The sequence below is a fragment of the Tachyglossus aculeatus genome, chromosome 21 (assembly GCF_015852505.1).
Source record: "Tachyglossus aculeatus isolate mTacAcu1 chromosome 21, mTacAcu1.pri, whole genome shotgun sequence".
Lineage (NCBI taxonomy): Eukaryota > Metazoa > Chordata > Mammalia > Monotremata > Tachyglossidae > Tachyglossus > Tachyglossus aculeatus.
The window spans coordinates 11,078,894-11,106,783 of record NC_052086.1 but is presented as its reverse complement, the minus strand read 5'-3'; the positions used below and the strand labels follow the sequence as shown (position 1 = coordinate 11,106,783).

At 52.3% G+C, this 27,890-nt stretch overlaps 1 protein-coding gene across 6 annotated transcripts in view; it reads right to left on the bottom strand.

Moving 5' to 3' along the window:
• LOC119942875 (calpain-15-like) overlaps positions 1–27,890 on the bottom strand; it is a 161,583-nt gene that overhangs the window by 51,070 nt on the left and 82,623 nt on the right. For 3 of the 6 annotated variants that reach the window (XM_038763897.1, XM_038763902.1, XM_038763903.1), the window contains 11 exons: positions 25,257–25,433; positions 19,006–19,140; positions 13,772–13,807; positions 11,661–11,754; positions 8,539–8,642; positions 6,148–6,288; positions 2,909–2,990; positions 1,576–1,713; positions 1,274–1,429; positions 445–585; positions 4–113 (listed from right to left, as the gene is read on the bottom strand). In XM_038763897.1, coding sequence (XP_038619825.1) covers positions 4–113; positions 445–585; positions 1,274–1,429; positions 1,576–1,713; positions 2,909–2,990; positions 6,148–6,288; positions 8,539–8,642; positions 11,661–11,754; positions 13,772–13,807; positions 19,006–19,140; positions 25,257–25,433 — 1,314 coding nt within the window. The remainder of the gene's footprint in view (positions 1–3; positions 114–444; positions 586–1,273; positions 1,430–1,575; positions 1,714–2,908; positions 2,991–6,147; positions 6,289–8,538; positions 8,643–11,660; positions 11,755–13,771; positions 13,808–19,005; positions 19,141–25,256; positions 25,434–27,890) is intronic. The other 3 variants (XM_038763898.1, XM_038763899.1, XM_038763901.1) reach the window with 3 other exon arrangements.

Genomic DNA, 27,890 nt, shown 5'->3' with positions numbered 1-27,890 from the left:
TACTTCACTTCCAGGATCGATGGGTTGGTTTCCATGATGGCCACGATGATCCTGTCGATGTAGTCCTGCAGGCGGAAGTTGATCTCCTCCTGCTTCTGAATGGCCTCCATCAGCTGTGCCGGAGCCGGGGCGGAGCGGGGAACGGGGGGAACGTTACCCGGGGCCACCTGGGGCCTCTCCCAGCCCCGGCCCCCTGATCCCCACCTCCACCCCGTCCTGGCCACGTCTGCATGGGCACACATGTATGTGCTCACACACACACACGCATACACACACACACACACACACACACACACACATACATTGGGGTAGTGGGAGGTGCCAGAGAAGGGGAAGACACACTCCAAATGCCCCCCTCCCCTCCTCCCAAACAGGCCCGCCCGTGCGGAGGCGGCTCCGGTCCAAGCCTGAGGCCGGCAGGACCCGAGCTGGGCTCGGCCCTACCTCGTCGCGGGAGACGGAGCTGATCTCTGCGGCCAGCGACTCGGAGAATGAAGCGGAGAAGAGGTTCTTGGCCCCCTGGATACTGAGGTTGATGATCTGCCCGTTGAGCTCATCGTTTTGCTCCTTGAGATTCCGGTTATCCTGAGTGACGCAGATGGGCGGAGGGCCGTCAATCCGCCAGGCAGGCCGTGCGCCTCGCCCGCTCGCCCTGGGTGGGCCCAGACTGCACTTCTACCCTCCGCCCACCCAGGGGCCAGGACGGTGGGCCCCTCAGGCAGCCCGGACCCCCATCTGGGGTGACCCCAGGCCGATCTCCCCGGCCACGACGCCTGGGGCTCGGACGGTGCCGGCGGCTTCCTCTGGCTTCGCTTCCCCGACCCGATGCCGAGGGCCAGGGCTTCGCTTCCTGGCACCGCTCGGGCCCACCCTGACGGCCCCCCGGGAGGGCATCCGGGGCTCCTCCGACAACCGGCCACGTGCTGAGATGTGTCTCGGAGGGGCAAGTGGGCTGTTGGACTGTAAACTCCTTGAGGCAGGGACTGTTTTCAGCTCTTAGCACAGTGCTCTGCACACAGTAAAGGCTCAGTCAAGACTGCTGACTGACTGATTGATCCCCGTTGTGCAAATGAGGTAACGGAGGACCAGAGAAGTGAAGTGACTTGCCCCAGGTCACGCGGGAGACAAGTGGCGGAGCCGGGATTAGACCCCAGGTCCTTGTGGCTCCCGGGCCCGGGCTGTAGGCCTCGCTGCTTCTGGGGGGTTTTGGGTGGTCCCTCCACACCCACCCCGCCCGGTGGGTCGGCCTCCCGGGCCCCCGCGGCCCAAACACCTGCTTGAGCCTGCGGATCTCCTGCTCCAGCTCGTTCTCGCGGGTGCGGCTGTGGTACTCCTGGAGCCCCACGCTGCTGCTCCGGCCCCGCCGCTGCTCCGCTTCCAGCTTGAACAACTGCAGCTGCTCCAGCTGCTTGCGGAGGTCCTCAATGAGCTGCCGGCGCACGCGGAGCAGAGGGGAGGCGCTGGCGGGGGATGCCCGGACCCCGCGCCCCGCCTCCGGTCCCTCCCCGGGAGACCCCGAGAGACGAGCCTGGGCTACTCAGGCCCCGGGCCGGCCGGCTCTGACCCCCGCCTCACCTCCTGGGTCGACTCCTTGTCCTTCTGAAACTGGTGGCGCTCGTGACTCAGCCTGTCGCCCATCTTCCTCTTGGTGTCCTGCTCCTCGCTGAGCTGGACGGCGAGGTCTTCGATCTTGTCCAAAAGCTTCCGCTTCTCCTGCCGAAAACCGAGGTGGTCGGGCCCGGGATCTCGACCCCCGAACCGGGCCGCCCCGAAGCGTCCCCCAGCTCCTGTCTCGGCCGGGCCGGGACGTCCTAACTCTCTCCATCCCTCGGGGACTCGGGGAAATTGGCTCGGAGGACTGGCCTCGCCGCCCCTCCACAGGGTAGGACAGTTGTGGGGGAGTGGGAATGTGTGTGTGAAGGATTGCGCATGCATGTGTGCCTTCACCAGAGTGCCCAGGATCTCCCTCGTAAGGGCCACTATTTACAGAATGAAACAGAACCAAAACCGAGAAAGGCCAAATGACAGGATGGGGAGAAGGGGCTCAGAGGGGCCGGAGCGCGGGGCGAGGACTTCCACGAGGGAGGAAAGGCGTGTCGAGAGGAAAAGCGTATGACTCACACATCTTTCACATCTCCCTTGGGTTGTACTCTCCCAAGTGCTTAGTACAGTGCTGTGCACATAGTAAGTGCTCAATAATACCACTGATTGATTGATTTCCACTTCCTCGGCCGCAAACCCCCTGACTCTGGTGCCCATTTCTCCTGCAGGTGTGGGATGGGGGTGTCCATCTTGGTGGCCAGGGCGGGGAAGCGGGGGGCTGCATCCCTCCTTGGAGGTGCTCTGCCTCCTCCCTCGCCCACGGAGGGGGTTGCGGGGGAGAAGGGGATGGCAGTGAGGGGACAGATGCGGTAGTACTGTGAAAAGGGAGCCAGCTGAATCCGGTCTGGGCAGAGGCGCTCGGAAAGGAGAAGCCGGCGATGGGATGGGGCGGGGGCACCGGAGATCCTGCGGTCTCTGGCGTCCTGACAGCAGCTCTCCGGGCAGTGGTGTGGGCTGGGCCGGGGCGGGGACGTGAGGTGAGAGGGAATGAGCGCCGGGCACTCCAAGGGAGCCCATGTGGACGAGCCCCTGATGCTCGGGGAAGCTCGGCTGTGGGTAAGAGACCGTGATCTTGCTGGCTGCTCGATCTTTAAAGAAATCTCTGGGACCCTACGGCCCATGGATGGTGTCTGAATACTGGAGGGACAGGAGGAGTGGGACCATGGGGAGAGAGCCTACGGGGCTCAGAGGAGACTCAAGTCTGGTCATTCCCTGACTGGGAAAATCTGGCAACGGGCCCTGGGGAGGAACACCCCACCCTGCCTCACCTCCCCTACCCACCCCGGGCCCGAGCGGGCTCCCTCACCTCCTCTAGCCGCTCGATATTGGCCTTCAAGCAGGGGGTGCAGGACCGGAGCTCGCTGTTTTCGTCATCCAGCTGCTGCAGCCTGCGGGAGACCAACACAAACCCTCGTTCTCCTTCGCCCTCCCCACAGGGCAGGGCTCACCGGGGCCAAGGCCTTTCCCCGCAGAAAACCACACGCTCAAGTCGCGGCCCGGGACTGTGGGACTGAGCCAGGAAACCAGGGGGTTGGAGGAGAGTTGAGGGGCTTTGGGCGGCTGAAGGAGGGAGGAGAGGGAAGGGAGCCTCCCCCACTAGACTGTAAGCTCCTTGAAGGCAAGAACTGTGCTTACCAATTCTGTAGTACTGTACTTTCCCAAGTGCTTAGCGCAGTGGTCTGCATGCAGTAAACCCTCGGTAAATACCGCTGATCGACTGAGTGATTGATTGATTGCCCCGAGGTGAACTCCAGATTCCTATCCCGCCTAAGGGAGGTCCTCTCTGGCTCCCCATCCCACCAACTCTAGTGGGCCCTACCTGTCCTGCCTTCTAGCTAAGTGGGGAAGGAAGCTGTAATAATAATAATAATAATGTTGGCATTTGTTAAGCGCTTACTATGTGCAAAGCACTGTTCTAAGCGCTGGGGGGGAAACAAAGTGATCAGGTTGTCCCATGTGGGGTTCACAGTCTTAATCCCCATTTTACAGAATTGGTAACTGAGGCTCAGAGAAGTTAAGTGACTTGCCCAAGGTCTCACAGCAGACATATGGGGGAGCCGGGATTCGAACCCATGACCTCTGACTCCAAAGCCCGTGCTCTTTCCACTGAGTACCAGCCTGGCTCTGAGCCAGAGCCCAGGGGGATCTGTTGACTGGTTACGGAGGCCAGTGTGCTAATGGACGGTGCCGGTTGGCTGTGTCTCCTCTGTGGGCTCCCCTCGGGAGTAGTCAATCAATCAGTCAGTGGTATCTATTGAGCCCTTCTTGTAATAATAATAATAATCACAACAATTATAGTATTTGTTAAGCACTTACTATGTGCCAACCACTGTTCTAAGCACTGGGACAGAGACAGGTCATCAGGTTGTCCCATGTGGGGCTCACATACCCATTTTACAGATGAGGCAACTGAGGCACAGAGAAAAGGAGTGACTTGCCCAAGGTCACACAGCAGACAAGTGGCGGAGGCGAGATTAGAATCCACGTCCTCTGACTCGCAAGCCTGGGCTCTTGCCACTAGGCCATGCTGCTTCTTGTGTGCAGAGTAAGCACGTAAGCACGTGGGGAAGTACACACAACACAGCACAGTCCACGAGGAGCCTCCAGTCATTAAAGTAGACTAGGGGTGGGGGAAAGAGTAGAGCAGGGATACTGAGTTGACCCTTGACCCTAAACTGCCGCTCCTGCCCTACTCCATGACCAAGGCCATTTCTTTTGCACTCCCCTGCCTGGAATTCCCTTCCCAACAGAGTAAGCCAGACCTCAGCCCTCCCCACTTATTGAAATCTCACTTCCTCCAGGAAGTCTTCCCCAATTCACTCCCAACATCTGTGGAAGCACATGTTCCTGCCTTTATCCACCTTTCTCTCTGACCTTTCCCTCTGCGTAGGCCAGCTTGACCACTTTGGGTGTGCATGATGGGTTGACTGACTCCAGGCTTGGTTGCTTGATTCAATCAAATAAACCCATATAAACTGCTTAACTCAAACTACCCGGTTACTTGATTTACTCAAAGCCAAGCCCAATCTTTTAACCGACTCAAATAACTTGGCTACACGATTGACTCAAACCGAGTAGCCAAGCTCGATCTGAGTCAAGCGCATTACAACATGGTAAAACCACTCTCTTGAACTAATCAAGCCCCTGGTCCTGTATATCACCTTATCGAAGGAGGGCCAGGATTAAACAGAAAACGCCCCAGGAACTCAGTGCTTTCTATCCTGAAGTATTTCTCTTACTGTATTGTTCTATCATTAAGATGTACATAAAGAATCTCTGTATTACCTGAAGTTGAGCTGGCCTGGATTAGCAGGAGAATCTCTACCACTCAACGCCTCTCCCTCCTACTGCCGGCTGAAGCGCTAAGAATAAAACTTGTCTAACCGTCATACCCTTTTCTAAACACAACGTAGAGTGTGTAAAGTTTTTTTCCATCGAACATCCCAGATCACATCAACCCTTCGGCTGCCTCCAGTGTTTCGCATCCACTCCTTGTAACTTTTTACGCCTCTCTCCACCATTCGGGTGTAAGCTCCTTGTGACCAGAAGATGTGTCTTGTGTTTTAATTTTACTTCCCTGGGCATTTAGTACAGTGCTTGGTTCCTCGAAGGAACTGCGTCTTGCTCGGTACAGGGTGTTGAGGTATTTTTTTCTCCCCCTTCAACTGTGATCCCCTAGGATGGGGGACAGGAGTGTGTCAGATCTGATTGTATGGTATCTACCCCAGTGCTCAGCAGGAGCAGTGGAGCCTAGTAGATAGAGCACGGGCCTGAGAGTCAGAAGAACCTGGGTTTTATTCCCAGCTCCACCACTTGTCTCCCGTGTGGCCTTGGTCAAGTCATTTCACTTCACTGGGACCCTGTTACAGCATCGGTAAAATGGGGATTAAGGCTGTGAGCCCTATGTGGGATAAGGACTGTGTCCACCCGGATTAGCTTGTCTCTACCCCAGAGCTTAGTACAGTGCCTGGCGCACAGTAAGTACATAACAAATACCATTTAAAAAAGCACTTATAGTTGAGAAGCATAGTGGGCAAGTCACTTCACTTCTATGTGACTCAGTTACTTCATTTGTAAAATGGGGATTAAGACTACGAGCCCCACATAGGAAAGGGACCGTGTCCAACTCAATTATCTTGCGTCTATCCCAGAGCTTAGTACAGCGCCTGGCATATAGTATATGTTTAACAAGTACCATAAAAAAATATCCTCAGGATGCAATCCTGTTCTCTGAAGGGACAGCTGGGTCAGGTCACACCCCTCATTCGTTTATTCATTCATCCATTCAATCGTATTTTCTGAGCACTTACAGTGTGCAGAGCACTGTACTAAGCACTTGGGAAAGTAATAATACAACAGAACGGTGACTTTCCCTTCCCACGATGAGTTCACCAGGATCCTGGGCTCTGTCTCCTTTCCCAAGGGGAGAATCTGTCCAAAAACGCCAAACCACTGGCAAAGGCCTTCTTTTCCCCTCCCACCAGGTGACTGCGGGGTCCCCACAGCCCCTCAGGACCCCCCCCCCCCCCCCCCGATCTCCCCTACCTGGCCTGGAGATTCTCAATCTCGATGCTCTTCTCTCGCTCCATCCTGCACAGGAGGTCTTTCTGCCTCCGAATTTCTTCGAGGATCATCTCGTCCGCTTGCAACTCCTGCTCTTTCAGCTGCTCCTCGAGGGCGTTGGCTCTTTGGAAAAGAAAGAGGCGGGAGGTGAAGGGAACCCCGGAGCTTGCTCTGCGTACACCATTGCGTGGCCCTTTTTTCCCTACCTCCTCTACCTAACAAGTGAGGGGCTACTGATGAATACAGGAGGGCATTCATGACCTACAGTGGTCCACTGGGGTTACCTAAAAGCGACGAAATGCTTCCTCCCAGAACCCAAGGCAGCCTCTGAGTACTGAAGCCATGGGCAGAGGGAGGGAGGTGAGACTCTAAACGCATGCTGGGAGAATTTCTTCCCATCTCCACAGCATCTGTCAGCTCTGAATCCTCATGTACCTCAGGTCTCACCCTCCCCCAGGCATAAGCTGTGTGACTTTGGGCACCCACTTAACTTCTCTGTGCCTCATTTACCTCATCGGTAAAATGGGGATCAAGACTTTGAGACCCATATGGGACAACCTGATAACCTTTTATCTGCCCCCACGCTCAGAACAGTGCTTGGCACGTAGTAAGCGCTTAACAAATACCATCATCATCATCAAGAGAAGCAGCGTGGCTCAATGGAAAAAGCACGGGCTTTGGAGTCAAAGGGCATGGGCTCAAATCCCGGCTCCGTCACTTGTCAGCTGTGGGACTTTGGGAAAGTCACTTAACTTCTCAGGGCCTCAGTTCCCTCATCTGTAAAATGGGGATTAAGACTGTGAGCCCCCTTGGGACAACCTGATCACCTTGTAACCTCCCCAGCGCTTAGAACAGTGCTTTGCACATAGTAAGCGCTTAACAAATGCCATTATTATTATTATTATCATCATAAGCTATTCCTTAACGGAGAATGAGGCTCCTGGAGACCATGGTGATTTATCGATGGAAAGATTGGAATGTTCTTTCACACACCCCAGCCCCAAATTTCTAACTTTTTGGTCTCAGGGAGAGCGGGTGAGCATGGAGAAATGCCACACTTAATTAATGGGGTCGATCAGCGGGCATCTCCTATGCCAATGTCTGTTCCCATTCCCCTACCAATACCTGCACTAGGTTCCCTCCCTGCCACCTTGATTTCTCCCATTTCTCTAGAAGCAAATTGAAGGGAAAGGTGCCACTAGCTCTCTTGCGGCGACTCTGAAATCACTAAGAATCTTCCCAGAGGGCGGGAGGGTCCCTGACAGGAATTGTTGCATCCAGGGCACTGCCATCCCCTTGGGGAAAAGCAATCTGGTTTTCGCCCAGATTCTACAAGGGATTGGAGAGAGCCCCGGGACCGGTTCACACAAAGTAAATTCGATTCCTTCGAAAGGGCAGAGTCCGGGCCTGGATGTGAGAAGGATCTGGGTTCTCATCCCGGCTCTGCCACTTGTCTGCTCTGTACAGATTTATTACTCTATTTATTTTACTTGGACATATTTACTATTCTATTTATTTTGTTAATGATGTGCATCTAGCTTTAATTCTATTTGTCCTGACGACTTGACACCTGTCCACATGTTTTGTTTTGCTGTCTGTCTCCCCATTCTAGACTGTGAGCTGGTTGTTGCATAGGGACCGTCTCTATATGTTGCCAACTTGTACTTCCCAAGCGCTTAATACAGTGCTCTGTGCACAGTAAGAGTTCAATAAATACAATTGATTGAATGAATGCTCTGGGATCTTGGCCAAGTCACTTCACTTCCCTGGGCCTCAGCTCCCCCATCTGTAAAATGGGGATTTTATTCATTCATTCAGTGGTATTTACTGAGCGCTTACCGTGTGCAGACCACTGGACTAAGCACTGTGAGGCCCATATGGGACATGGACTGTGTCCAACCTGATTAGCTTGTATCTACTCCAGCAATTAGTACAGTACCTGGCTCATAGTAAGCGCTTAACAAATACCATAAAAAGCAAAAGAAACCCCTCCCAACCATTTGCCACCTCCCTTCTGCTTCATTCGAGAGGGGCCTCACGCTCAGACTGTTTTGGGACACTGAAAATAATAATAATAGTAATATTTGTTAATTGCTTACTATGTGCCAGGCACTGTACTAAGCCCCAGGGTGGATACAAGCAAACTGAGTTGGACACAGTCCCTGTCCTACGTGGGGCTCACGGTCTCTATCCCCATTTTACAGATGAGGTAACTGAGGCCCTGCCACACAGCAGACAAGTAGCAGAATCAGAATTAGAACCCATGACCGTCTGGCTCCCAGGCATGTGCTCTATCCGCTCCGCCAGGATGTCGCCCAGACCTCCCTCAAAAGGCCCCATATATCCCCCCAATGAAACATCCGAGGGGCTCACCTGTGCACCAACTGCAGGTTTTCCTGCCTCAACCGGCTCTGCTGTTCTCCGTTGGCAGCTGTGTCCTTCTCCAGCTCCGTCACCCTCTTCTCCAGGAAGACCACCTGGGTGACAAAAACGGGGGAGCCTTACTCCAGGCCCCGAGGAACCAATGATGCCTCTCCCCACCGTGCTGCCCTGGCTCCCCTCGGTCAGGGGGGTGGGAGGAGGGAGCGTTCTCGGGCTCAAGAAACTGCAGGCCAAGGATCTTGGCCGTTCCCATGCTCTATGCATGTCCTAGAGCGGTGCCTCCTCCCGACACTGAGGTGAGACATATCTAAAGAGGCTTGTGTGAGTGGACAGACAGAAAGATGTGCCGGGAAAAGCGGGTTCTGGCAGGACTGAGTGTACACTGCTCCTCTCCATGACGGAACTGAACGGCCGAATGAGTGAGTGAATGTGTGAGGGAATGATAAAGTGAAAGTGTAAGTGAATGAATTCCCACTGGATTCATTTATTCCCCTCTACTCAAGTACTGCTCTCTCCGCTCACGGCTTTTCTGCTCCCCCGCCACCTCTGAGGGCCGCTTCCTTTGCCTGATTCCTAAGTTACGGTGAGCAGGCGTGGCTGAAGCTTAATCCTTTCCAGGTTTGCCGGCGCTCGCCCCGACCGTGAAGCTGCTTTGACCGAAAATGACCCGTCCGAAGGCCCGGAACCTCGTTCCAGAGTCTCCGAAACGTTCACCGCGCAGAATGCCAGCCTCAAGATCTCGGTGAGATTACTGCCACGAATTAGTCGCTCCTTGAGGTGAAGGGACCTGAGCAGGGGCAGTCTGCCCGAGAGCTGTTCAGACGGGGGACACTTAAATCGGGTCTCTTCTCTCCGGCCTCAGGACGGCCCAGCTCCGGTCTTCACTACGAACGGAGATGCGCTCCTTCTGTCCTCTGTGCCATGCCCACACTCTACTGCTAAAGGGTGGGGCAGCGCCATTATGAGCACAGCAAGGTGACGGTGAATGAGAATGCTTGAAAAAGAAAAATTCTACTAATGGGAAAATCTGACAAAATCCACTTGGAAAATTCAGGGAAGGAAAGGCCCCGGAGTTTTGAAAACTCCTCCTACTCCTCCTTGAAACCGAGCTTTCAAAACAGCATCTGCCGAGTGTCAGACGTAGCTACAGAGCTAAGTTTAGAGTAGCCAAGGGAATCCCGGGGGAAATCCTTATTAAAATCATGTCTCTTAAAAGAGGTCTGCCCTGATTATACTCTCGTCTCCCCTACTTCCTCTCCTTTCTGCATCAGCCTTGCACTTGGATTCGCATCCCACCCTCAGCCTCATAGCATTTATGTCCCTATGCGTCAATTATTTTCACGTCTGTCTCCCTCTCCAGACTGAAGCTCCTTGTGGGTAGGGAACACATCTACACACCGTGTCACATCGCACTCTCCCAAGTGCTTAGTACAGTGCTCTGTACACAGCTTAATAAATACGATCGACTGACTGACAATAAATTTGACCGATTGACTAATTGATTGAAATCCTCTTTCCACGACCCTAAAGCCTTCGGGGCTTTTGCCAATGGCATTTGGACTGTCAGACTAAAGCCACCTAAGTGCCGTACCTTTTGACCTCTCTACCTATGGACTCTGTCACTCTGTCCTCTTTCCCTCTTCCTCTCTGCCTGCCTCTTTCTCTCTCCATCCAGACCGTCCAGCGCACAGCTTCTCTCAAGGTGTGACTTGCCCAAGGTCACACAGCAGACATGTGGCAGAGCTGGGATTAGAACCCCTGACCTCTGACTCCTAAGCCCGGGCTCTTTCCGCTGAGCCACGCTGCTTCTGGAGTCAGAAGGTCATGGGTTCTAATCCCGGACCTGCCACTTGTCTGCTGTGTGACCTTGGGCAGACCCCTTAACTTCTCTGGGCCTCAGTTATCTCATCTGTAAAATGGAGATTTAAGATGGTGAGCCCCATGTGGGACGGGGACTGTGTCCTACCTAAGTTACATCTACCTTAGCGTGTAGAACAGAGCGTGACACACAGTAAGCGCTTAACAAATTACCATCATCATCTTCATCTCTGAAATTGCTGAAGGAGGAGGTTCACGCACAGTACCCTCGAAACAAAGATCTCTCGAGGAAAGTATTCCCACGTACTGCTCCACACACAGTAAGCGCTCAATAAATACAACTGAATGAATGAATGCTATCAGAAAAGGGGGAAAGATTGGTACTGTTACCATCAGGAGAAAAAGTTCCTTTGAGAAGAAGATTGCCTGGGAAGAGATTACCGCTTACTATCAGCAAAAGAAAGGTGGCCACTGGACACAGGACAGCGTGCTACATTTTTCCAGGAGTTTATGGAAGCCTAGTCAGATTATGGTATCAACCTCCTTACTGGTCTCCCTGCCTCCAGTGTCTCCCCTCTCCAGGCCACACTTGTCTCTGTGCCCCATATCCTCTTCCTAAAAAGCTGTTCTTCCCTCGCTTCGCGACTCCGTTCCTCTCTAAATCGAAAGGAGACTCCTGACAATTGGCTTTAAGACCCTTCGTCAGCTCCCCGCTTCTTGTCAATCCACTCCCCTCTCCTTCTCCACCCCAGATCGCCTTCTCCGTTCCTCCCGGGCCCACCTTCCAACTCGACTCTCCCGCCTCCGGCCCTCTCTCCCCTTTCCGAGCCAGCGGACCACGGTTCTTCCTATCTTCAAAGCCCTACCGAAATGCCACCTCTTCCAGGGTGCTTTCTCCGATCTGCTTTTCTCCTCCTCGGATCGCACCCTCCCAGTTACCCCCTCGGCGCTTTTGCGCTCGTTTCTCCTCTTGTCCCTCTTGGATGGACCGTTTTATCCGCTCTAGTATTTGAGCACCTCTTCTGCCTTCCTGAAAATTATTTTCTATTCCTCTCCCCTGCTGGGCTGGAAGCTCCTTTTGAGCCGGGATCGTCCCGGGTATGTGTTTCGTGCTCTTCCAAGCACTTCTCCCAGCAAGTGCACAGTGAGACCCGTCGGTTAGTCAGTCACTTGTATTTATCGAGCACTTCCTGTGGGCAGAGTACTGTACTAAGCGCTTGGGAGAGGACGATATAACACAGACACACTCCCTGCCCACGACATGCTTACAACCGGTCGAAAGATTCCCCGGGTACCTTGTCGGTGATGTCCTCCTCCGTGATGCCCACAGGGTCTCGGTAAGGCTCCTCCATCACATCCCCGGCCAGCTGGCCTGTCTGGTGCAAGTGCCTATGGCCAAGCAGAAACAACCCGATGCCAAGCAGGTTCCACGTTTGGGCGGAAATGATATAGAGGGATTTGAGTAGGACTCCAGTGAGCACCGAGACGCCCCAGCCGGCCAGAAACTGAGCCTGGGTGGCCCACGCCATGGCCCACGCTCCCCGGCTGCGAGGAGCCACTGGGCTCAGGTCCCCGGTCCGGGCCCTGGCCCTCCTGACACAGGTGGAGATGGCATGGCCCCAGCAGGGGAAGAAAACAGCTTTATTTGCCACGTTCCTCTTCTCTTGCTCTTTGGAATAGGCCTCCAACTCCTCAAACCGGGCATGTGGGAGGATAGCACTTTGTTCTCTGGGGCAATTAAAAGGGAAAAAGGGAGGGGATGCCTTTTGGATGGACTCTAATCTCCCCGAAGCTAGTAAATTATTAATTCTGACACTACGGTCGGTAGCCAAGCTTCATCACCTGCACCCATCTCTATGGGATTTCTGAATTAATCTGGCACGCTGGGGAAAGAGGGCTTTTTTTTTGACATTCCAGAATCCCCAGGGTCGTGTGGTTCAGCCCCCCACAGGGGACTGACTTTGCCATCCAGGCAGGGTGCTGAGATCCATTGCTTGGAGAGCCAAACGGATGGGATTTCCACAACCTCCCGAGGCCCCCCGGATCGGCTAGTGTCTAAGCTGATTGGGTCATCGCCATCTGCGCTTGGTATCCAGCGCTTAGAACAGTGCTTTGCACATAGTAAGCGCTTAATAAATGCCATTATTATTATTATTATTATTATTACAGTGCTCTGCATACAGTAAACGTTCAAATATATACGACTGAATGAAGGAATCTGTGTTCAGCCAGAAGCTCTGGCGTATAGGAGCTGCTTTCTACTCGGTAAAAAAAATTTTAGTGTCTTTCTCCCCCGTTACACTATAATCTCCTTGAGGGCAGAGATTGCTTCTACCAAATGCAGTGTACTCTCCCAAGAGCTCTGTCTAGTGTTCTGCAGGAATTGCCCGATAAACACCACCGATTGATGGATTAATTATAATCACCCTAGTAGGGAGAGAGACGGTAGAATAGATTAGGGATTGGGGAAACAGTAGCGTATAAATAGTGTTCTTCCCAAACTGCCTCCCTCACTACTGGGGAGTAAACTTCGGAGAATTGGACTCTGAACTACGATTGTGGCTTGGTTTTACCTCCTCCTGCCAATCAATTAATCAATCAATCGCATTTATTGAGTGCTTATGGTGTGCAAAGCACTGTACTAAGCGCTTGGGAAGTACAAATTGGCAACATAATCCCTGGCTATTTCTCCCAGAAGGTATGCTGGGAAATGGTATTATATTTATCATACTTATATGATTTCATCCTTGACCCCCCACCCCTACTCTCGGCTCTGCCACTTGTCAGCTGTGTGACTCTGGGCAAGTCACTTCACTTCTCGGGGCCTCAGTTCCCTCATCTGTAAAATGGGGATGAAGACTGTGAGCCCCGTGTGGGACAACCTGATTACCTTGTATCCCCCAAGTGCCTAGAACAGTGCCTTGCACATAGTAAGCGCTTAGCAAATACCATCATCATTATTATTATTCTCTGGGCCTCAGTTACCTCATCTGTAAAACGGGGATTAAGACTGTGAGCCCCTTGTGGGACAACCTGATTACCTTGTATCCCCATCCAGCGCTTAGAACGGTGCTTGGCACATAGTAAGCGCTTAACAAATGCCAGAGCAAATTAACAAACAAATTAACAGAGCTACTACCACTACCAATGCCACCATGTAGAGGGCTGAAGATGAGACTCAGAGGCAGCAGCCATAACTAAAGCTTCTTCTAAACCCACCCGCCTCCGCCCTACCACCCACGGTGTCAGAAGACGCGAAATCGTGACCGGCAGCCCTCTTCGGCTGCCAGAGACCGGGGGCGATTCCTGCAAGGAGTCCACTTGCCTGCCTGCCGGTCTGCTTGCCCTCTCCCAAGTTTCCGACCCACGACTGCTCGGGCCCGGGGAAGGAAGAAGAAATACCTACCTTGCTACCTTCTTGCTGGAGAGCCTCTTATTCGGACTGTGTCGGGGGGACAGAATAACAGGAAAACAGAGTCAGGAAAACAGACAGAGGAGGGCAAGGGGAAACAGGAAATTCGAACGAAAGATACGGGGATGGGACGTATCCTTTCCCGACCACAAGCGCGCACACACACACACACACACATATACAGTCATGCAGTGCTAAGCCTTGAGGCTAACTCCATGCAAAGCACATACAAAGACACACACAGACGATCGTGCAGTGCTCAGCTTGGAGGCGACCTCCATGCAAAATGTCACAGACCCGGCCAGCGGCGCCCTTCTGTCCCCCGCCACTTCCCCAACTGAGCTCACTCACCCCTGGCTTGAGCGGTCGGCCCCCACTTGCTCACCAGGGTCCCCCGACACCAACCCCAAACACCGCCCCAACCAGGACTGGCGTTGAAGGGAGCGAGGGCACGGAGGGCCACTGTTGGGTCGCCCGTGGGGGAAGGCCGGACTCTGGCTGGACGGCTCTTCCTCGTGGCCCGTGGAGACGCCTAGGGAGCGATACCCCTCCGCCCGGGGGCACCAACGCCGGGCATCTCGGGGCTTGGCGCGGCGGCCGTGTTCTCCGCCCCGTGTGGCCCCATCGCCGTTCCGCTCTGCCTGTCCAGCCTGGGCTCCGGGACCTCGGTCTCTCCCGCCGTCGGCCCATGCCAGGGATGCGGGACGCCCCTCTTCCCTGCCAGTTTCGCACCGGACCGGGCCGACGTACAGAGGGAGGCATCGCTTGAGGGAGGCCTGAGGTTGGGGCTGGGGTTTATTCTCTGGCCAGACAATGGGCACTCTTCTGGCTATGGGACACACCTCTGCTCCCCCAGCCCCACCCTGACGGGCCCTGGCGATTCCAGTTTCGGACACGATCGCGGCACGGCCCACAAAATTCATCAGTGGGCTCTCGCTGGCTTGCGGGTTCCCTGGTTTCATCCACGATAAATCAGGGTGGCTAAAGTCCCTCCTCAATGGCAGTGGGAAAGCTCTTCCTTTTGGCGTTCCCCCCGGAAGGAACTCAAGTTTATACTGAAGCCAAATGTGCTCTCCCTCACTTTAGTGGCCTGCCCAAATCCTTTTGCCCACCCAGAGAGAGGGACTTTTCTTTCCTCGCCCGACCTAGCCCAGACCACTTTCTTGGGGTTCTCCTCCTTTGGCTTTTTGAAAGAACTGCAAAAGCCCATTTTGTCCATGTCTCTAGGCACCCTCGCAGGGAAGGAGGTGGGTTGAATCACAACCGCGCAAGAAATCTCTCATTTTGGAAAACGTTTCTCGGGATCAGGGAGAAGAAAATCCTTTCGATCGATTCCTTGGGGAATCAGCTCTCTCTGAATGCAACAGACGGACCCGGGCGGCCCACCGTCCGACGGGTGGATTTTGACAAGTCCCACCGCCGGCCCCTCTGGTGGGGCCATGTCGGCTGCGATGGCCACATCCAGAACTCCAGGCCACCAGCCTGGAGGCCCCAAAATCAACTCCGCGGATCGCCAGCTGATTATCAATGATTCCCCAACTAGCACTTCACAAAGTGGGCTGGCAGGGGACGGACAGATGGCTATCTTTATTGTTAAACTCAGGGTAGCCTAATGGCAAGAGCTCGGTCCTGGGAGTTAGAGGACCTGGGTTCAAGTCCCGGCTCTGCCACTTGCCTGCTGGGTGACGTTGGTCAAGTCATTTCACATCTCTGGACCTCCTCTGCTGTAAAATGGGGATTCAAGCTCTGTTCTCCCACCCACTCCGATGGAGAACTTCCAGTGAGACAGGGACTGAATCTGACCCGATTACCTTGTATCTATCCCCCACTGCAGTGCAAACTCCTTTTGGGCAGGGACCGTGTCGCTTCCTTATTCTGTACTTCCCAAGTACCCAGGATGGTAGATTTTGATCCCCTATCACCAACTGTGAGCCTGTCCAAAGGCAGAGATGTCTAATTCAATCAATCAATTTTGATGATGAGTTTGATGATTTTGATTCTAATTCAATCAATCAATCGTATTTACTGCCTGCAGAGCACTGTACTAAGCACCTGGGAGAGTACAATACAATAGAGTTGGTGGACACAAACCCAGGTCACAAGGAGCTAGAGGGGGAGAAAGACATTAAAATAAATTATGGATACGGACATAAGTACTGTGGGGTCGATGGAGGGGTGAGTAAAGGGTACAAATCCAAGTGCAAGGTTGATGCGGAAGGGAGAGGAAGTGGGGGGAATGTGGGCTTAGGCGGGGGCAGGCCTTTGGGAGGAGATGTGAATTTAATAAGCCTCTGAAGACAGGGAGAGTGATTGTCTGTTGGATATGAAAGGGTAGGGAGTTCCAGGCTGGAGGGAGGCCATGGAGGAGGAGTCCCACATGCACACTCTTTCCCAGCGCTTAGTACAGTGCTCTGCTCACAGTAAGCGCTTAGTACATACGATGGTTTCTGCAATGCACTCCACCCAGCGGGTGCTCAATTTGTCTCTTAAGAGCAATATCTGCAGAGCACGCTCGGGACTAAAGCTCTCTGCTACTCCTGTTGGGAGATTCCACTTGCACCCGATGAAGAGCTTCTTATTTAGTGGTTTCACCAGCGGAGAAGAATTATACTTTGTTGGACCTGTGATGACTTTAATTATATCGAGCAATTCTCTCCTAATAAATCAGTGTGGAGGGAACCGCATAATGTCCGCACAATGCTAAGACTATTCCGAAAATTTGATGATTTCCCAGTATTGCTTTTTAGTGACGAACAGCCTGACCTTCACCTCGACTTGAAGGGAAAAAAATCTTTATTTTTTATTTCTTGTGGTATTTGTTAGAGACTTACTATGTGCCAGGCTTTGTACTAAGCGCTGGGGTAGATTCGAGATAATCAGGTTGGACACAGTCCATGCCCCACTTGGGGCTCACGGCTTTAATCCCCATTTTACAGATGAGGTAACTGGTGCACAGAGAAGTAAAATGCCTTGCCCAAGAGGCGGAGTTGAGATAAAAACGCAGATCCTCCGACTCCCAAGCTCCTCTCACTCAGCCACGGTGCTTCTCAATCTTTTTTCAAACTTGAATTCCTCAGCCCTCCCCTGGCCTCCCACCACCCCTCAAAGGTGGTGGATTAGGCAATTTGGGAGGAGCCCTGACTCTGACACCAGGAGGGTGGGGTGCTGCCCTGTCGCGGGCCTGCAAATCTGTGGCTGTAGACTGCACAACCATCCTTTCCGTCTCCCGAGCCCGCAACCTTGGCGTTATCCTTGACCCCCCACCCCTCACTCAACACACATAATCAACCCACCACTAAATCCTGTCAAGTCCCACCTTCACATCGCTAAAATCCGCCCTTTCCTCTCCGTCCAAACTGCTACCGTGTTAATACAATCATTCATCCTATCCCACCTAGATTACTGCATCAGCTTCTCTGCAGACCTCCCAACCTCCTGCCTCTCCCCACTCCAGTCCATAGGTCACTCGGCTGCCCAGATTATCTTCAGGACGTCACCCCCGCTCCTCAAAAGTCTCCAGTGGTTGCCTATCCACCTCCGTATCAATCAAAAACTCCTCACCACTGGCTTTAAAGCTCTCCATTACCTTGCCCCCTCCTACCTCACCTCACTTCTCTCCTACACACTTCGCTCCTCTGGTGCTAACCTTCTCAATGGGCCTCAATTTCACCTGTCTTGCCGCTGACCCCTGGCCCCCCTCCTATCTCTGTCCTGGAACATCCTCCCTCCTCAAATCCGCCAGGCATTTACTCTCCCCCGCTTCAAAGCCTTACTGAAGGCCCATCTCCTCCAAGACGCCTTCCCAGACTAAGACCCACTTTTCCTCATCTCCCACTCCCTTCCATGTCACCCTGACTTACCCCTTTTGACCTTCCCCCTCTCCCTGCCCCACAGCACTTACGTACGTATCTGTAATTTTATTTATTTATATTGATGTCTGTTTATTTGTATTATGTCTGTCTCTCCCTCTCTGGACTGTGAGATCGTTGTGACACTCTTTATTCCCATATTGTACTTTCTCAAGTACTTTCTCAGTGCTCTGCACACAGTAAGCACTCAATGAATATGGCTGAATGAACGAATGAGCGAACCTCCTCACTGTACTTCGATCTCTGCTGACCTCTAGCCCACATTCTGCCTCTGGCCGGGAACCCCCTCCTTCTTCATATCCGTCAATCACTCTCCACACCTTCAAAGCCTTACTGAAATCGCATCTCCTCCAAGAGCTGTAAGTCTTCATTTCCTTTTCTCCCACTCCCTTCTGCAACGCCCTCGGATTTGTTCCATTTATTCACCTCTCCCTCATCCCACAACACTTACATTCATATCCATAATTTATGTATTTATAATAATAATGATGATGATAGCATTTATTAAGCGCTTACTATGTGCAAAGCACTGTTCTAAGCACTGGGGAGCTTACAAGGTGATCAGGTGAGGTAACTGAGGCCCAGAGAAGTTAAGTTGTTGTCAGCTTGTACTTCCCAAGCGCTTAGTACAGTGCTCTGCACACAGTAAGCGCTCAATATGATTGATTGATTGATTGATTAAGTGACTTGCCCAAAGTCACACAGCTGACAATTGGCAGAGCCGGGATTTGATTTATGCTAATGTCTGTCTCCCCCTCTAGACTGTAAGCTCACTGTGGGCAGAGAACGTGTCTACCGGCTCTGTTATATTGTACTCTCCCAAAGCGCTCAGTATAGTGTTCTGCGCACAATAAGCACTTAATAAATACAACTGATATGATGAACTCCCTGTGGGCAGGCAACACGCCCACTGAACCTATTATATTGTTATACTGTACTCTCCCACGCACTTAGTTCAGAGTTCTGCACAGAGTAAGCGCTCAACAAATACGACTGAATGAATGAATGAATGAATGAATGGACGCTTCCAGATTAAGTGGGGTAGAGCGAGATCAGTGGACCCGTGGACCTGCCCGCATGCAGGGTGGATGGAGGAAGCGCTGACGGCCCGACACGCCAAACCGATCCCATGCAACGGACCCGCTACGGGGTTGAAAAGAAGATTCCCATTGTCAGCTGTGCCATCGCCTTCGACTCTGAGAGTCCCGGGGCCTCCCCCCGGGGAAAGGTGCGGGGGCACCCTTGGACACTGAGCCATCGTGGGTCGGGACTCGGGACGGGCGCGGCAGGCCGGCGACAATGAGAGCCTCCCTTTCTTCTTCCGGGCGCCGACGGGGTGCCCCCAGCTGGGGCCATTACCTATTCATTTCAAGATCATTCAGGCGGGCGGAAAGATCCTCGAGGCGGTCGATTTGTTTGTGGCACTGGCTACAGTAAAACTCAAAAGCCTCATCAGTGAGGAGGCTGTGAAGCTTTGCTGCGAATGGGTTGACGCTAGAGAGACCAGAAGGGGCCGGTTAGCCGGAGGCCACGGGCTGTCACCTTTCCGCCAGTGGCTTCCGCAAGTTTCTGGGTTTATGTTTTAGGGAATTTGTTAGGCACTTACTATGCGCCAGGCATCGTACTAAGCGCTGGGTTAGACACAAAGAATCACGTTGGACGCTGTCCCTGTCTCACGTGGGGCTCACAGTCTTAGACGCAGCATGATTTAGTGAAAAGAGCGCGGGCTTGGGAGTCAGAGGTAAAGGGTTCAAACCCCGGCTCCACCTCATGTCGGCTGTGTGACCTTGGGCAAGTCACTTCACTTCTCTGTGCCTCAGTTCCCTCAACTGGAAAATGGGGATTAAGACAGTGAACCCCACGTGGGACAACCTGATTACCTTGTATCTACCCCAGGGCTTAGAACGGTGCTTGGCACACAGTAAGCGCTTAACAAACACCATTATTATTATCATTATTGCTATTAATAGCCCCCGTTTTACAGGTCTCGGAGCGCTCTGCCAGAACAGTGGGCAACCCAGGCTAGGGTGGTGGGCCCGTTTTTAAGTGGGTGCTGGCCAGAGAGGGCCCCGGTCGGCCGAGCCCAGCTTCGGGGGCGTGGGGGGCTGCAGGGGACACTGGGGTCGCTGGAAGGGTTTGCTACCTCCACGGAAATTTCACACCTCACCATCCAGGGACGCCGTACCATGGGATGGACGGCAGTGGAGGTGCTCCCATCCGTGCCCTTGGGCTCTGGGCAGCTTACAATCACTAGAATGTCAGCACCTTGAGGGCAGGTATCAGGTCTAGTTACTCTACCTCATTCTCCCAGACACTTAGCACCATGCTGGGCACACAGCAGGCGCTCAACAAATACTGGACCTATCGACCCCCACCTCCCTGCCCAGCCAGAACACAATGGCTCCTTGGATCGGTTTTGATGCCGCCCACCCGGAGGGGGCCCGGGGATGGTACTGATGAGCCAGACTTTACTCGGGAGTACAGGTTGATGCCCATTTTTTATCAGGCAATTCCACAGGGGGAGGTTGGGGGAGGGCATTTAACGTCGTCAACACGAAACTTGTGGAAGCCGTGCTTTTACGTGACAGGAAAAGTTAACAGAGAGGGATAGCGCTGGATAGAAAACTGTACCTGGAAAGCAAACATAAAAAACATCAGACAAGAATACCAGGAGGACAGGTGAGCGGAAACAGAAATGTGACCCGGAAAAGCGACGGGGACTTAGAAAGAGCCCAGATGAGTAGTTCTTGCTTGGGTAAGCTGAATTCAGTCTCTAAAGTAGATCTTAGAGGGCAGAGTTGGAGAGGACAGAAGCAAAATGAGAAAAGGTGAGAAGGTCTAGGTTTTAAACAGGGCAGTTATGGAAGCTTGTCTCTAGACCATAAGCGCGTTATTGGCAGGGAACGTATCTACCGACTCTGTTATACTGTACTTTCCCAAGCGCTTAATACAGTGCTCTGCACACAATAAGTGCTCAATAAATACCATTGATTGATTGACTGATTATGACATGGGGGCCAAAGGGGAAGGAGGCATCTGAGTTTCTATTTTCATGGACCGGTCTAGTGAAGTCAAAGTCACTATTCCACAGCCCCCGACAGCAACTGCTCGTAGAGGTGAAATCTTGGTTACAAGGTTCCCTGAAGTACACTAACCCCCACGATGACCCCGGGTTTCATATGGCAATCTCCTTGAAGGGAAGGGGGTTCTTGCTCTGGTCCCTGCCAGGTATTTTGAGTCCCACCCCATCTTTTTACCTCCCCAGAAGCCCTGCGATGACCTGGACTTTACTGCACACAGCAAATGGGGAAGAGAGGTCCCATTCTGCCAAAGAATTTTAACTCACTGATCTAACTAAGTCTCTCTCTCCCCACTAGACAAAATCCCCAGACGTTCTGTCCCTGGAATGAAAGATTCCCTTTGCTATTTCAGCAGATTTGATCTCACGTAGCCTAAGGTGGCCTGAGCCAAAAGGTGGCCGTTTTGCAGGCGCATCTCCCAGGGGAAAGGTCGCAAAGAGAAAGGTGCTCCCTGTGGGCATCATCATCATCAATCGTATTTATTGAGCGCTTACTGTGTGCAGAGCACTGTACTAAGCGCTTGGGAAGTACAAATTGGCAACATATAGAGAGAGTCCCTACCCAACAGTGGGCTCACAGTCTAAAAGACTGTGGGCATGGCCCTGTGAGCTGTGGAGCCGTCTTTCCTCTCCAAATTGGGCAAGGGACTCCAAGACAAAGGCCCGGGGACAGGTCTCCCAAAAGACCTTGGAGGGACTGACTCTCTCTTTAGTGTTTGCACCCACCAGGAATCCCCACCCGAAAAGGGGTGAAAGCGGAACGGGGACCCGGTGACTGGAGAAATAGTGGCACGTTGATCCTAGCCCCTTACCCACAATTAGCCTGGACACGTGCTTGGTTCCGGGCGACGGCTACCGATTGCCGGGAACCCACCTGCTTCCTGGACCTCGCCAGTTCCAATTCAGCCCCAAACCCCACTACCTTTCCCTTTAGAAACCAAACCTGATTCTTGGTTAAAACTCTTCGGCGGAGAAGAAGTGAGGCGGCTATTTGCTTGGAACTCGAAAGAGCGCTCAATCCATACCATACCATAGCAAGCACTCAGTACATACCACTGACTGATCGACTGGCATGCCGGGACTAGACCGTGAGGCCTACCTCCAGGTTTCCATTCGGAGGACAAAAATCCGCTCCGCACGAGGACAGATTGTCGGCCCGCAGTGAGAGACACCCACTTCGGGTAGGTTGAAGGGATATACGCATTGATCATCAGCTCTCATTCAACAATCAGAACCTTTACTTCTGAGGAAGAAGAGAGGAAGAGGGGGGACATAGCTTCCATTCTTACACTCCTTGTGGCCAGGAACTGCGCCTTCCAACTGTGGGAATGTATCTACCAACCCTGTTATATTATGATCCCCCAAGTGCTTAGTACAGTGCTCTGCACACAGTAAGTGCTCCATAAATACAGCTAATTGACTGATTGACTATGAGCCCCGTGAAAGACAGGGACTGTGTCTGACAATAAAAATAATAATATTTGTTACGTGTTTACTATGCGCTGTTCTAAGCACTGGGGTAGATACAGGGTAACCAGGTTGTTCCACGTGGGGCTCACACTTTTAATCCCCGTTTTCCAGATGAGGTAACTGAGGCACAGAGAAGTCAAGTGACTTACCCAAGGTCACACAGCAGATAAGTGGCAGAGCCAGGATTAGAAACCACGCCTTCTGACTCCCAAGCCCGGGCTTTTTCCACTAAGCCACGCTACTTCTCGACTAACCCACACTTGACTGCTTTGTATCTATCTCAGTACTTAGTAGGGTGCTTGGTACAAAATAAGTGCTTAAAAATACCATAATTATAATTACTATTAGGTTTCTGTTCTCCCACGCACAGAGTACAGTGCTGTGCACATGGTGGCTGCGCAATCAATACCTACTGACTGATTCCCAGTGGGGTAAAATCCTATATACCATTCACCGTCCTGTTTTGCCGTAGCAATTTCAGCCTTCCTTCACATCCCTCTTGCACCAGGCCGACAGAACATGATGGACCATCGCCCTCAGACATCAGTTCCCCACAGAAAAATGAGCCTCAAGCCAACAGAAAGACCGTGAATCATGTCCCCTGAGGGAGAGGGGCCAGAAGCAGCATGGCCTTGTGGATGGAGCATGGGCTTGGGAGGAGTCAGAAGGTCATGGGTTCTAATCCCAGCTCTGCCACCTGTCTGCTGTGTGGCCTTGGGCAAGTCACTGCACTTCTCTGGGCCTCAGTTCCCTCATCTGGAAAATGGGGATGAAGAACGTGAGCGCCATGAGGCATAGGGACCCGATTTGCTTGGATCCATCCCGGCGCTTAGCACAGGGCCTGGCACACAGTAAGAGCTTAACAAATGCCAATTATTATTATCTCTAATTCCGACCTCTGCCTTCTTTCCCAGGGCTTAGCTACCACTGCTATTACTACTACCAACAACTACTGTCCTGAGAAGCAGCGGGGCCACGTGGATAGAGCACGGACCTGGGAGTGACAAGGACGTGGGTTCTAATCCCCGGCTCCGTCGCTTGTCTGCCGCTGTGTGATCTTGGACAAGTCACTTCACTTCTCTGTGCCCCAGCTTCCTCATCTGTAAAATGGGGATTAAATCCTCTTCCCTTCTACTTAGAATGGGAGCCCCACGTGGGAGAGGTACCGTGCCCAACCTGATGACCGGGTATCTAGTCCGGCGCGTACAGCATGCGCTTAATAGATACCGTAATCAATTAATTAAACATTTCCGGTCTGGGTCTGTGCTAGTTTTAAGCTTGGGCTTGTGGGAAGGTCCTGAACAGTGCACTGGGCCAACATTCATTCATTCATTCAATAGTATTTATTGAGCGTTTACTGTATGCAAAGCACTGTACTACATGCTTGAGAGAGTACTATATAATAACAAACGGACGCATTCCTGCCCATGGGGAGCTCGCAGTCTAGAGGGGGAGACGGACATTAATATAAATAAATAAATTACAGATGCATATGTAATATTACACATATGAAATATATACACATATGTAACATATACACAGAAATATACGGCAGTTCTTCCATATGGCACCTCTAGACTGCAAGCTCATCGTGGGCAAGGGAATGTGTCTGTCAACGCTTTTATTTTGGACTCAACCAAGCTCTTGATACAGTGCTCTGGACACGGTAGAAACTCAATACATATGATTGAGTGATTGACTGATTCTCCAAGAGGTTAGCCTTCCTGTCGCCAGGGAGGTGGCCGGTATAAGAGCTGGGGCCAGAAAGAAAGAGAACATTCAATCTGCTCTCTCCCTCCTACTTAGCTTCGCTCCTCTTCAGCTTCGACCCATCTCCACACGTCGCTCCCCTAAGGCCAACCGACTCACTGGGCCTCCCTCTCATCTCTCTCTCCTTCGACCTCTTGTTTACGCCCTCCCTCCTGTCTGGGACTCCCTTCCCCTGCTTATCGAACAGGCCACAGCTCTCCCCATCGTGAAAGAGCGCTCTATAAATACTTCTGATTGTTTGATTGATTGATTCAAAGCCCTTCTAAAATTGCAGCTGTTCCGGGAGGACTTCCTTAACTAATCTCTTCTCTCTCCACCCTCTTTCCCCACCTAATGCAATCCATCGATGGTATTTATCGAGCCCTTACTGCGTGCAGAGCACTGTAATGAGCGCTTGGGAGAGGCTGATACAACAGAGTCGGTAGAGATTGGGGTCCTGAGGATTGCATCGCCTCTGCCCTCGAGTCCTCAACCACTAAGCACTTACGTGTTCATTCCAGCTCCCATTCCTGACAGCGTTTATGTCCAGATCTTTACACTCTGTTGCTTCTCCTACCTGTAATCTGTTTTCAAGTCCATCTCCCCCGCTGGACTGTAAGACCCCCTGAGGGCAGGGATCACGCCAACTGACTCTACCGTACTCTCCCAAGCGCTGGGTACAGAGCGCTGCCCAGACTACGCGCTCAACAAACAAGATTGACTGACTGGATGAGGACAGGATGCCTCTGAAAGGTTTGGACACTGAGCACAGAACCATGTTATGGCAGAGAAGACTGTGAGCCCACTGTTGGGCAGGGACTGTCTCTATATGTTGCCCACTTGTACTTCCCAAGGGCTTAGTACAGTGCTCTGCACACAGTAAGCGTTCAATAAATACGACTGAATGAATGAAAAGAAAGCGGCAAACTGCTGAGTAAATTGCCGACGGGAAGAATTCTGACTGTAAATGCCGTTCCCCTTCAAGGGATTAAAACCTATATTGCAACATATTTCATTTTTCTCTCAGAGAACTCATACAACTGATATGGTTGAGCAGTAGTCGGAGAATGAAGAGCTCGGGGCCACCGGGGACAGAAGTGCACTGTGGGACTCGGTGCGATGGGCCGGGAGACGGTACTTCGGTCGACACTCGATGACCAAAGCGCCGGACCGGAGGTGATGGATGAGGTCACCCCGGGCTGCTTCACTAAGTTCGCTCCTCCTTAAGAACCAGGTGGGACCCGGGGCCGAGCGAGCGCGGCCATTTGGGCAGCCGCCCCCTCCCGCTGCCGCCGCCTGGCCTGGGCTTTACCTGGGAGACAGGAAAGAGGAGCTGTTAAAGGCGGTCTCTCCGTCACACAGGTTCTCTGAGAAGAGTTCGGCTTCATTCCCTTCTCCGTAGTCCTCAAAGTGCTCTTCCCCGCTAATCACGGTCACGATGGAGTGATTGTGGAGGGCGGAGCTCAGAGGCAGGCCGTGTGGGTGGGATCTGAGGGAGCAAAGGGCACATACACACACACAAAAAGAAGGTATTGAAATGCTGACAAGCCCTCCCTGATTTAACTTATGTGCCTTCCGGCTACCTTTAAAACCCAGGGGGAAATGGGCAGAATTCAGGATGTTTTAGCCACAGAAAACATGCTTAGCTTTTAACAGGACACATGTCTCTTATTTAATGAGTGTTTGGGCTCATGCTCACCCACACACACACACAGACACATCCCTCTATGGATAGCCAATCACCTAAATCCTTCCCTTAATCAATTAACTGGTATTTGTTAAGCTCTGACTAGGTGCCAATCACTGAACTAAACCCTGGGGCAGATACCAGGTATTCAGTTCCCCACCACAATCAGGTTTCACAATCTAAGTATGAGGGAAAACAGGAATTGAATCCCCATTCTACAAAAGAGGAAGCCGGAGCACAGAGAAGCTGAGTGACATGGCCAGGGTCACACAGGAGGCAAACGGCAGAGGAGGGATTAGAATCTGGGTCCTTTGACTCCCAGGTTTGGGATCTTTTCACTAGGCCACGCTGCTTCTCTACTTTCCCCAAGAAGCCAGCGACCGGAGTTCTGAGAAACAATTCCCATCAGACAGCCTGTGGTGGCTTCCAAGATTAGATCCAAGATCCCGTTCCCTCATCAAACGCTAAAGCTCGCTTCTCCCAGGTTCCGAGTGCCCATCCGCGGGTTTGCGTGGGACAGAGGGATCGCGTTAGAGGAAGCAAGCAATTGTGGTGAGTTTACCATCCTAAAGAACACAATCGCTGCCCACTTTCAGGTCAGCCAGTTCACTATTCTTATTTCAAGTCCCTTAATACTTTTCCATCTAAAAATAAGCACTCCAAATTTTTTTTTTCATGGTATTTGGTAAGCGTCTACCAGGTACTGTTTGAAGCACTGGGGTAGATATAAGGCAATCAGGTTGGGCACAGTCCGTGTCCCAGTCGGGGCTCACTGTCTTCATCACCATTAGGGAAACCGAGACCTGGCAAAATGATTTGCCCAAGGTCTTCAGGCCTGGGCTCTATCCATGCTTTTCCAGCTGAGCCCGATGGGGTCCTAAGGTTAAAAACGGTAGCCTTCCCCGAAGGCAGCTGGACAACCAACCCCAGGGAGTATTCAGAATTCCAAATAATTGACAACTGAGTCACCCGGTGACAAGAAACAGTTGGTTTGAGGTCTCCGCTCGCTGTTCCCGACGGTTTCCAACCAAGATTTCTATCCACCTGTGGCGAGTTTCTGGGCTGCTTTAGACAAAGGACTTTGGGGGCTTAAAGTGCCAAGCCGGGCTCCATGGAAACTGAACAAGGAAAACAATACGTGGAATGTACAGTGACTTGGAGGAATTTCCCGCCTTCAGATATTTGTGAATAATCAAAACCCTTTTCCCTGCTGTCCTGAGAGGGCATTCATTCAATCGTATTTATTGAGCGCTTACTGTGTGCAGAGCACTGCATTAAGCGCTTGGGAAGTACAAGTTGGCAACATATAGAGACCGAACAGCGGGCTCACAGCCTAGGGCAGCAGGGCGGCAGATGTAGTCCGAGAAGCGCGTGGCCTAGGGGAAAGAGGCCAGGCCTCGGAGTCACAGGACTTGGGTTCTAATCCCCGCTCTGCCCCTTGCCTGCTGTGGGACCTTGGGCAAAACACTTCACTTCTCTGGGCCTCATCAGCAAAACAGGGATTCAATCCTGTTCCCTCCTACTTAGAACGTGAGCCCCACGTCGACAGGGACTATGCCCAATCTTGATGATCTTGCATCTACCCCAGCACTTAGGACAGTGCTTGGCACCCAGGAAGCCCTTAACAAATACCACCATTAGTAGGGGGAAACCGAGGCCCGAAGAGATGGGATGGTGGGATTGAAGCCCTCAATCAGCTCGCCTCATCCTACCTCACTTCAGCCAATTTCGGAATGCAGTCTTTCATGTCTACAAAGTGCTGATTCCCCCCAGGAAGGTGGGCAAGGTCCGTGCCACGACGGCCCTCCTCAGAGCCAATAACGTTTCATTATTATTATTATCATCATCATTATTAATAATAATAACTGTGGTATTTGTTAAGCGCTTCCTACATGCCAAGTCCTGTAGGGATACAGCATGACCCTGGGAGCCAGAAGGTCGTGGGTTCTAATTCCAACTCTGCCACCTGTCTGCTGTGAGACCTGGGGCAAGTCACTTCACTTCTCTGGGCCTCAGTTCCCTCATCTGTAAAATGAGGAGTGAGACTGTGAGCCCCATGTGGGACAGGGACCGTATCCAATACGATTTGCTTGTATCCATCCCACCTCTTAGGACACTTCGTGGCACACGTAGTGAGTGCTTAACAAATACCACAGCTGTTATTATTATTACTAAGTGCTGGGGTAGAAACAAGATATTCAGGTTGTACACAATCCCTCCCCCCCATCTTACCTCCTTCCCTTCCCCACAGCACCTGTA